We start from the raw sequence: 11,288 nt of genomic DNA on the forward strand, positions 1-11,288 counted from the left end.
GCAAAACACTTCATAGATATGCTATTGCCTAAAAATAGCATGATAGGTAACCTTTAAGTCAGTTTTTTATGATTTAAACACAAACGGTATACTGGGTTACACCGATAGTCCTTTGTGAAAAGGACAGCTCAAGAGGTAGATGGTTGTCCTCCAATTGGAAGGTTGGTGGTGCGATTCCCAGCCCCTGCAGTCAACATGTCAATTTGCCTTGGGCAAAATATTTTACCCCAAATTGCTTCCAATGGCCAATGGTGTGTGAATGTGTTTGAGTGGGTAAATTGCTTTGAAGGGTTAGAGTCGCAAGGACTGGTAAAGCGCTTCAGATGCATATCCATTTACCATTCCAATGAAAAAATAATGCAATAAATTCACACAAAATGTGAACCCTTTGGAACTACCTGGATTTCTGCATAAATTGGTCATAAAATGTGTTCTGATCTTCATCTAAGTCACAACAATAGACAAACACAGTCTTCTTAAGCTAAAACCACACAAACAATTATATGTTTTTATGTTTTTATTGAACACACCATGTAAACATTCACAGTGCAGGGTGGAAAAATGTGAACCCTTGGATTTAATAACTGGTTGACCCTCCTTTGGCAGCAACAACCTCAACCAAACGTTTCCTATAGTTGCATATCAGACCTGCACAACGGTCAGGAGGAATTTTGGACCATCCCTCTTTACAAAACTGTTTCAGTTCAGCAATATTCTTGGGATGTCTGGTGTGAATCACTCTCTTGAGGTCATGCCACAGCATCTCAATTGGGTTGAGGTCAGGACTCTGACTGGGGCACTCCAGAAGACGTATTTTCTTCTGTTGAAGCCATTCTGTTGTTGATTTACTTCTGTGCTTTGGGTTGTTGTCCTGTTGCATCACCCATCTTCTGTTGAGCTTCAATTGGTGGACAAATGGCCTTAAGTTCTCCAGCAAAATGTCTTGATAAACTTGAGAATTCATTTTTCCGTCGATGATGGCAATCTGTCCAGGCCCTGAGGCAGCAAAGCAGCCCCAAACCATGATGCTCCCTCCACCATACTTCACAGTTGGGATGAGGTTTTGATGTTGGTGTGCTGTGCCTTTTTTTCTCCACACATAGCGTTGTGTGTTCCTTCCAAACAACTCAACTTTGGTTTCATCTGTCCACAGAATATTTTGCCTTTAGTGCTGTGGAACATCCAGGTGCTCTTTTGCAAACTTCAAACCTACAGCAATTTTTTTTCTGGACAGCAGTGGCTTCCTCCATTTTATGACCAATTTATGCAAAAATCCAGGTAATTCCAAAGGGTTCACATACTTTTTCTTGCAACTGTATTCATACTCATCCCACTGTACATTGTAATGTTGCTTTCTGATTGCACCCCTAAACAGTTCTGTCAACTCATCGTTCACCTTCATAGTCTTGACGAAATGTAGACCTTCTCTGCCATTTATTTTTCTTCTAGTTATACTTATTCAAAGATGGTTTGGTCAGACAAGACATGTATCCTTACTGTTTGACAAAAAGACTGGGTCTGGGTACATGTTCTTGATGATTACCTTGCAGAGGCTAAACTTTGAAACACATCATATCATCCTTTGTACTTTATACTCTGTGAAGCAGTTTGTGCTGTCAGTCATTAACATTACGCAGCTCCAATTGATGAGGGATTTCAGTTCTAATTTGCGATCAAAGAATATGGACTATTTTTGTCTTTCTCACCATAACTGATCAAAAGTGTAACTGGCATCAATAATAAAATACTCTAAAAGTTATATTAGGTATACCATGTATTTTTGTTAAAATGGGCAAAAATTGTATTTTTGTTTAATATAAAACTGTCCACGTTAACATAGAAGTTGGCTTTTCTCTGACTGACCACCCCTCAGCGACTCTACACTTTTATCTCATTCTATTTCTTTATCATGCCTGTCAACCAGGAATGACATTTTAAATGTAAGTTGTCCAGTGGCGGTTCTAGAACATTTGACATGGGTTGGCAAAGGGGGGGCAAGAGGTCATAGGTGGCATGGGAGGGCGGACAGTACGTGGTATTTTGTATTGTAAATATAACCTATTTATTGTTAAATCATGCCCTAACACAAGTGTTCTTAATGCACAAGAGAAACACGGTGTTCAGACAAACAAACTAAAATATAGTATAAAACAGCAGAAAATACTCATGATACACTAGAACTATGTTTACTGTAAGTACAGTAAAACTAAAAGAGCTAAAGGTGACCTGTGCAGCAACACATTTCAATACATATTTGTCAATACTAAGAGCCGCTAGATTGTGCTGCTGTGATGGAATGTGCATGCAAGGACAATAAGAACATACCATGTGGTCCAGCTGGAGTCTCATCTGCCTCCTGATCCCTGCCTCTGTGCCTCTTTCTGACACTTCATCTTTATTCCTCACATACATTTCTTCTTCTTCTTCACTAATGTCTTCATCTCCTCCTCTTCCTCCTGCTCTGACCCTCCTGGTCTCTTCATCTCTCTTTTCCTTTTCCTCTTTCTGTTCGTCCTGATCACTTCTCAGATATGTCTTTTTGTTGTTGTTGAATCACTCCAGCTACTCTGGCCTGCAAGAGTCTACTTGTGAAAAGCACTGGTACAAATGCTTGTATAACTTTACACGTTAGGGCCATGTAGCTAATAAGTAGCATATAATAAATATAAAATCAGAAAGTATTTATCAAACGCACACAGCTGTGTTTAGAACCAGTTTGACGGTAAAATATGTACCCTGGTTTAATTTATCTGGCCTCATTGCTGTGATTTAATAGTACAGCGCATAGTTTAGCAAATAAAAGTGATCGATCTCCCAGCTACCGCTGTCTGCGTAGTATTTTGTAACGTAACGCCCCAAACAGCGACCATCTGTTAAACGCTATCGATTCAGACAGCAGCGTTTTATAAATATTTTGTTTCAAGCTCTCGTCTTTAGTAAAAGCAAAACTGGTGGAAGTGGAAATGCTCCCAGGGGAAGCTGATCCACCTTCAGGTGTTGGGACAGCTCGGTCTCTCTGCAGCCGTGTGTGAGCCGCGGTCTGTGAATGCTGCTCCGCAGTTTAATGCAGGGCCGTAGCTACGTTTTTAACGGGCCTAAGATGATATTTAAAATGATTCACTTTTAAATAATGAACTGCTTTTTTCGTTGCCTGAAAAGCTTTTGGACATAGTTTGTTTCTACAAGTATAGTTTTAGGGACACAAAAGTTAGGGGGGCAGCTGGGGGGGAAAGGCTCTACAGTGGATCCGCCCTTGAAGTTTTCATAAAAGCCTTATGAACCTATACTGTACATTTTAATTTCACACTGTTGATGCAAAGAAGATTTTGGGATGGCAGCACTCTGCCATACAAACCCATCCTCTATTCAAGATATACAATGTAAGCTACATTTTTGATAAGAGCAAACATTCCAGCCATTGCCATTTGTCTCAAACAAACCCTCCTGTCCTTAACACTAACATTAAACACTCACATCCCATCATGCACTTCTCAAAACCGTGCCTGACTTTACTGGCTGATCAGTGCTGAGCACCACTCACCTCAGCTCCTCTCCACATGGAGGACCATCTCTCCACCAGCAGATTGCTGTAATTGTTCCAACTTTGCTCTGTACCAGATGGAGCGCCATGCCAGTCAATGAGAGCACTCACCAATGGAGGACTCTGGCCATTAGCACGCCTCAAATTGATTTCTGTCAGTGAGCACTCTACAATTACACTGCACCTTGTACTGCATCATATTTTGGTAGGGGACGGTTGTTGCTGGGCTTTGTTCACCTTGAGAACAGTTGGATAATTGTGAGATATGTACTATCAATTGATAAGCTCACTGCTAATTCAAACTTTTATTTTTTACAGCACACATTCCAAACAAGTCCGCTAAGTGTTTGACAGACAAAAGGGGATTGACAACAAAAAGTGATAACAAAATCCTTGTGATTTGAGTCCTTGAGGAATTCCGTTTATCCCTTAAGCCAAATTCCACAAGGTACCTTGATGTTGCTACAATTACATGCAAACTAAAGTTTTTTCAAACCAAAATTTGACATAAAGAAGTGGCACCCATATACATTTAAAATGTACCCTGGCACTGGTGGTAATTTATAGGCTATTTCCATGGGAAAACATCTAGGAAAATGGTTTTCACTGCACAGATGGTGTTGTGTGTAAACATTTGAAGTCCATTTCTGTAAAAATTCATTCATGGATGTATACCCCATTAGTAGGCTTACTTTTTTTTATCATCATTACATTACATGTTACTTGATAGATGCTTTTATCCAAAGCGACATACATACTCAATACTGTGGACAATCCCCACAGGAGCAATTTGGGGTGAAGTGTCTCAGGGACACAACGACATGCTGACTGCAGTGGGGTTTGAACCTGTGACCCCCTGATCCCATCACCAACGCGCTATCCACTGCGCCAAAGCTGGGGAACAATAGTCTTGCAAGGGGGGGGGGGGGGGGGGGGGGGGGGGGGGGGGGGAGAAAGGAGAAGAAGGGGGGAGAAGGGGGAAGAAGAAAAAAGAGGGAGAAAGAGAGGAAAAAGAGAAAAAGAGGGGAAAAAACGATTCTCTTGCTCCCTGTTCCCCTTCTGTAGCATGTAAGAGTCTTTATATACAGAAGTACTTTAATAAAGACCAACAACTTATGCGTTTGTTGACTAATAACACTTGTGTTATGCAGTTAACTATTAACACATTTCTATTAAATATATTTCTAATAAATATTAAGTAAAACGTATCTACTTCTTTCAAGTTTATTACATACAATTATTATTATTTTCTTTATCAGGGATAGTTTTGAAGTACCCAATATGGACCTGCTCATGGTTTGTGTGCTGTTGATAAATAATTAAGTGTAACCATTACATTTAATATGAACTAAGAAGGTATTGGTGTTATGATGTATTTCTTTTAACAAACAAAGAGAAAACCTATACAAATTCTAAACATAGCACTCCACTCAATTATTGGACAGTCACATACTTGATAGAACCAAACCTTTATTTTAAAGTAGTTCAACTTAATAAAATGTAAAACAACCCATAAAAGTAAGAAAGGTGAAGTATAACAAAATAACACTCTAAATGAGTTTTAACATAAAATAAACATTATCATAAACTTAATAAAATATATACATATCATATATATATAAATAAATATCAAACTATACACCGAACTTTATACATAAATAAGTTTCCAGTGTCCATGCCTCTGGTGGGGGGGATATACATTATGTTATGTCCTCCAACCATTGCTCCTTTGGCACAATGTAGTTCACTACTCCCTGTACTGGCAGCGTCCAGTGTCTGCTGTCCCAAACCTCCCACACCTCCACACGTGTTGGGCAGTACTTTGCGGGTCAATGTTTGGCTGTATGGAGCAGGAGCAGGACTAGGAGCAGGAAAATCAGAGAGAGGCTGGCATTTAGAGCCTGTGGAGCAGCGACCAGGACAGGAAACTGTGAGCTCACTGGTGTATATATCATGGAGCCCAAAGGTGGAGCAGGGAAGAGCTGCAACACCACATGAGGACCTGAGGGTGGATCAGGGAAGAGCTGCATCTCCACCTGAGGACCTGAGGGTGGAGCAGGGAAGAGCTGCATCTCCACCTGAGGACCTGAGGTTGGAGCAGGGAACAGCTGCATCTCCACCTGAGGACCTGAGGGTAGAGTTGGGAAGAGCTGCATCTCCACCTGTGGACCAGAGGGTGAAGCAGGGAAGAGCTGCATCTCCACCTGAGGACCTGAGGGTGGAGCAGGGAAGAGCTGCATCTCCACCTGTGGACCTGAGGGTGGAGCAGGGAAGAGCTGCATCTCCACCTGTGGACCAGAGGGTGGAGCAGGGAAGAGCTGCATCTCCACCTGTGGACCAGAGGGTGGAGCAGGGAAGAGCTGCATCTCCATCTGAGGGCCAGAGGGTGGAGCACGGAAGAGCTGCATCTCCAACTCAGGGCCAGAGGGTGGAGCAGGGAAGAGCTGCATCTCCATCTGAGGGCCAGAGGGTGGAGCACGGAAGAGCTGCATCTCCAACTCAGGGCCAGAGGGTGGAGCAGGGAAGAGCTGCATCTCCACCTTGCTTTGATGCTTTGTGATCTGGAATGTGACAACAGCGAAGTTGAGGCATTTATTAGAAATTATCTATAGCAGTTAATGTTTCCAGATTTATAACCGAACACATTTTTAATAAAAACTAGTTTTTAATGTTATTGTTTATAAGAGAGTTTAACAAACATGGAAATCAAATACACAGTCAAGTTATATTTGACCTTTTTGGTTGAGTCCATCTTTAAGATGGAACCAAATGTGGAGGTGATGCTGACCTTGATATGGTCCATTTGGGAGAGGATATCCCTGCCGTACATGGACAGCACCCAAAGACTGCTTGGGAGGAGGCTGGGCTCTGGGGGCTCCTGGCAGACCACAGGGAGGAGGCTGGGCTCTGGGGGTAACTACTGGGGGTGTGATATATGCATGAGGCATTTCTTAATCTGAAACTATCATCATTATGTTTTAGTCTGGAGTGAGTCACTCAGTGTAAATCCTTTGATTGATAATATTTGCACCAGTAAATTGTAAATGTTCAGTAATATACTTATCATATGTGAATAATAAGTAATAGCTACATATGTTTCTATACTGTACCTTCTGACAGAGGTCACGTCACTTCCGTTTCCTTGGAGCGGATTTATCCCTCCTGAAGGCCAAAGCCCGTCCATTCCGCATCTCCCATTTCTTTATGGCTTATAGGTTTAGTGATCATCTAAACTTTAAGTAAAATAACAATGCAAGTGTTAGAGAGAACTAAACTGCAAAGCGAACAACACTGACACCATGTTAACCATTATTTATACAGGTTATCTACACATATAATCATGTATAAACACACATCATGTTCATAAACGGTGAAGTTATCCTTTTATCCCTAAATGATTGATGTATGTATATTGAATTACAATTAATGTAACGTTATATACAGTATATAGCTATCTTGAATATATATTCAACAATATACTGTATCCTTCCTGGAGCATATAACACACTTTATCATATCATAGTGAGCAACGATCCCTTATCTCACATAAAGATATTTATATCATATAATATATGATATACTTTAGGTGTCTATATGAACAAATAAACTGATAAACATAAACTCATGAAACGCCACCAGTAACCAATAGGCATCTTAACCAAATCTGTAAAGTAACTAAAGGTAAGCTATTAAACGCATGGTAGTGGAGTAAAGGTGCACCATTTACCTCTGAATTGTAGTGGAGTAGAAGTACACAGTAGAAAAATATGGAAACACTCAAGTGAAGTACAAGTATCTCAAAATTCTACTAAGTACAGTACTTGAGTAAATGTTCTTAGTTACTTCCCACCTCTGTGTATACAGTATATATGCTGTATGACTTCTGTACCACTGCTCGCAGAAGTGTAGTTACTAATTACAACATGCCCATTCATAGAAGAGTCGTTTAACAACAGATTTAAATTACTGTTGTCAATCGGATGTATAACACATGGCTGTTGACATTGATTAATATAATAACGTGTATTTAACCTAGACACGATAGCATTAGCAATGCTGGCTTGCTAACTTTATGCAGACTGAAGTTGCCGAATGTATACAGTAATGTAAAAGTTGACGCCAAAACGACGGTTGTAAAAATAGGTTTTATGACTGTAAACGGGAAATAGAAACATGTATTGTTGTTACTTACTCTGAATAGCACTGATACGCCTCGCCCAGCACCGTATAGACTGAGAGTTACGTCATCTCCGTTCACTCCAATGGACCATTTTTTTACAGCAATGGCGGATCGTCGAGCCTCTCAATCGTTCCCCGGAAGTTAGCGCCAAGGCTAGCAGAGCTGTAGAGTTGCAGCACAATAGACCGTTCGTGACGGACTTTTAAAGGTAAGAAGAAGTTTAAAGATTTTTATTGCGGATATTATCAGTACATCTGATTCAAATTAACATGTGTATTAAAGGATGTCAGTGGATTATCCCTAAATTAGTAGATTTAGGGAACGTTTACAGATAACAGATAAAGCTAGGATAACGGATCAAGTTAGCAACACACGTTGAACAGCCTTTTAATTGTAAATTCCATTCTCTTAATGTCATTTCGTCCAACGTTGTTGAATTAGAGAAGAGGGGCTTCTAAACGGGATTGTATGCGGGGGTGGAAGGAGTTAAATATTAGATAAATATAACTTTGGTGCGTGTAAGAGTGAGTGTTTTTAGCAGAGCCATATTGTGATTATTACCTGTCTGTATAATGTTGCAGCTCAGCTAATTTTGGATTGATGGCAAAGGGAGAGGGACTTAAGTGAGAGTGAAAACACAAGGTAAGTTTAATACTACTGTTTTATATAAGTAAGCATACTAAACATGTATTCTATCACTGTATTATATAAGTAATCTTGTTAGTAACCTACTGTATGGCAGGTGGAGGGGCAGTGATGTTACAGGTGGAGGAGCAAAACTGCAAGACTGCAAACTCACAAGACAGAGAAATCAAAGTTTGTTCTCCAGAGAAGAGGTTGATTTCACTTCATTTATTTCATATTTTCTAAAGATGTGGAAATGGCACAAAAAACTTGAGAGCTGTAACCAAGACAACTGTAACAACATGAGTAGAGAGCCACCAAGGTTTTTCAAGTCCCTCTCTTACTCCATTTTGCCAACCCAAACTTCCAGGTACATGACGGGACACCTTGCTTCTTTTTGTTGTTTGCGCTCCTCTGCTGGGTGCTGGCAGGTGGAGGGCAGTGATGTTGGCAGGTGGAGGGACAGTGATGTTACGGGTGGAGGGGCAGTGATGTTAGCTGTTACACACCAGACTCAAACTTAACACATTGCATCCTTCTTTGCAGTGTCCTTATTCCTGGAAGGGGAATCTGCAATTCCTGCAGAGTTTTGTAACCCGTTGGTCCGCACGCAAAGCACATTTTTAAAGCCTTCTTAATTGTCTCATTGTTCCATTTCATCCCCTTTGTGGTGAGTCTGCCTAATGCCTTAAGTTGGTCTTTTGAAAACGTTTCTTATATTTGTTGTCCCTAATTTTCATTGTTTTCTTGAGAGCTGCATTTTCCTTCCTGATTTTTCTTAGTGCAGACTTTGCTTTTTTGGTGATTCCTTCTTGGCTCTTTCATTTTCTCTTTAATTTTTTTAATAGATCTGTTTGACTGGCTGCTGGTTCCCTCGTATGCTGACTGGCTGCTGGTTCCCTTGTATGCTGACTGGCTGCTGGTTCCCTCGTATGCTGACTGGCTGCTGGTTCCCTCGTATGCTGACTGGCTGCTGGTTCCCTCGTATGCTGACTGGCTGCTGGCTGAGTGGGTGGTGTCCACCCTCCCTGTCTCTCCTCACTAGCCATGTCCTCTCTTTCTTCACCCTCACTTTCCTTTCTCTCAGTCTCCTCATCCCTTCTTCCCTCAATCTTTGAGACTAATGTAAGTAGAAGACATGGCACTGTAGATTTTTGAACATTTAAAATATTATACCACTTAAAAATAAGAAATATGACTTTTGTTACTAAGAGTTCATACTTATTATACCTGTGTCACCTTTCACACTATAGCTGTGATCATGAGCTATGGGCTTTGTAGATACAGGTCCCGGGGTGAATCGTGGTGCAGGGGCCCTTCTCTTTTTGACCACAGGGTGATGCACGAAGATGGTGGGTATAGCCTCTGCTCTCAGCCTAGTCTTGCCCCTTTTTGTCTTGACAAACTGGTCTGCATCAAAATGTGCCTGCGGAGTGACTTGAGGTTACTTCACACACAGAACAACTCAGTTTTGTCTGCCCACATACATATTCCATAGTGGTTGAATACACAGTATTAGGAAACACTTTATACTTACTGGACATGTTATACTCATTACATACTGTATATAAAATATGACCAAGAATGTGAGACAACTTTATAGAAATTCATATCACATCTGTTACTGATGCCATTTGTCATACTTTGTTAAACTCACAAATAATAAAGTTCCATAACTTCAGTTGGGAACAAAGACCACACCTTATCTCCCCAAGGCAATTTCCCATCCAATAGGTGTGCTATATAGGTGTGTATAACTCTTTCTCCTTTCTGTTACTCCCTCTTTCAGCACAAGAACCAGAGGGGGATTCAATGGAGCCTGAATACCTGCACTGAGACCCTCACCCTGCACCCTGAGTCTCAACTCTGTGTTTTTCAAGCCTTTCCCTGTTTTTTTGTATTAAACAAAACATTAAGCTTTCCCAATGGTGTGGTTTTCGTTTTGTGAAAAAGTGAAAATGCAGTGTTTGTATATAATAACCTCACATATTTTTTTGCTGTTGGTCGTGAAATTGCTCCTGCTGACTTGAGCCAGCCATTTGTTCCTCCGCTCTGTGTCAGTGGGGAAGGCATACATTCGTACTCCTTTCTCGGAGCGATTTGAGCATCCCCAGGCAGCACAGCAAACCATGGTGGCGACTAGGAGGCAGCACAGCAAACCAGGACAACACGGAGGAAAAGGCACAGACAAACTGCATGATATGCTATTCAATGTTTATTGAATTCCATGTATTTGCAATGTATTTTCCTAAAACAACACATTTAACATCATCATCATGCTGCTGCTGCTGCTGCTGCTGCTAGTCCTTTGATAGTCACCTGTCGGTCTCATGTCTTTTCTGAAAGCCATAAAGAAATTACTTAAACTACCATGAATTTAAGAAAATGGTAGAAATTAATCTAATCTGAATTTTGAAGCATTCCTTTAGATCCCCTCCCTCTAAATATATCAATAAACATTAGAAAGTGATGCTCCTGACTACCATACAAGTTTAAGAAGATAATATTGGTTTTAAAGAATTCAAAGCTATAAATAAACAGCAACAGGCTCTTTAACCAAGGCACTGTTAGCCTAACATGTAAACTAGTTGTTCACACTAATCCTAATATTATCACTTAATATTAGCAAATTCTATTTTATTTTTTAAAACATTGATGTAAATACATACACATATCGATTTGTTGTATAAATATTGCAAATCAAAACCTTTATTCACTAATAATTACCAAAAATCGTAGTTCTATCTCCTGTTATCAATGCATTCACATTGCCCGCCATGAACTTCCGGGGAACAATCCTCGTCTGCATGAACCACGTGACGATAACCGTTTTTGGACTTCCGCTGTCGTAACTCTTCTATCTATATGGCGCTGGCCTCGCAACTGTCAACCAAAGCGTGAGGGGGCGGGTTCGGGGAGAAGCCGTGCAGTGAGTGGCTCTGT

At 40.7% G+C, this 11,288-nt stretch overlaps 1 protein-coding gene and 1 long non-coding RNA gene across 11 annotated transcripts; one reads left to right on the forward strand and one right to left on the reverse strand.

Moving 5' to 3' along the window:
- Nucleotides 1-4,803: 4,803 nt before the first annotated feature.
- On the reverse strand, nucleotides 4,804-7,863 carry LOC307037044 (uncharacterized protein). Of its 4 annotated transcripts, none has more exons than XM_079677751.1 (4): nucleotides 7,734-7,863; nucleotides 6,652-6,774; nucleotides 6,330-6,458; nucleotides 4,804-6,102 (listed from the first exon to the last, which is right to left on the reverse strand). In XM_079677751.1, the coding sequence occupies exons 3-4, from the start codon at nucleotides 6,369-6,371 to the stop codon at nucleotides 5,371-5,373; spliced, it is 774 nt and encodes a 257-aa protein (XP_079533877.1). In that variant the 5' UTR covers nucleotides 6,372-6,458; nucleotides 6,652-6,774; nucleotides 7,734-7,863; the 3' UTR covers nucleotides 4,804-5,370. The 4 variants fall into 4 exon arrangements, with proteins under 4 accessions (XP_079533877.1, XP_079533875.1, XP_079533876.1 ...); XM_079677749.1 differs by having other exon boundaries at nucleotides 6,330-6,461; XM_079677750.1 differs by lacking the exon at nucleotides 7,734-7,863 and adding an exon at nucleotides 7,269-7,717 and having other exon boundaries at nucleotides 6,330-6,461.
- On the forward strand, nucleotides 7,812-10,266 carry LOC307037045. Of its 7 annotated transcripts, XR_013807585.1 has the most exons (5): nucleotides 7,812-7,929; nucleotides 8,303-8,363; nucleotides 8,446-8,715; nucleotides 8,892-9,015; nucleotides 9,194-10,266. It is a non-coding gene; the product is annotated as an uncharacterized lncRNA (long non-coding RNA). The 7 variants fall into 7 exon arrangements; XR_013807583.1 differs by having other exon boundaries at nucleotides 8,446-9,015; XR_013807584.1 differs by having other exon boundaries at nucleotides 8,892-10,266.
- Nucleotides 10,267-11,288: the final 1,022 nt, after the last annotated feature.

Source organism: Notothenia rossii (genome assembly GCF_949606895.1).
Source record: "Notothenia rossii genome assembly, chromosome: 4".
NCBI classification, from domain to species: domain Eukaryota; kingdom Metazoa; phylum Chordata; class Actinopteri; order Perciformes; family Nototheniidae; genus Notothenia; species Notothenia rossii.

Coding starts and splice junctions, on each gene's coding strand:
- LOC307037044 (XM_079677751.1), bottom strand. CDS start 6,371: ATGTACGGCAGGGATATCCTCTCCCAAATGGACCATATCAAG. Junction 6,103..6,329: donor CCCAAATGGACCATATCAAG/GTCAGCATCACC, acceptor GTCACATTCCAG/ATCACAAAGCATCAAAGCAA.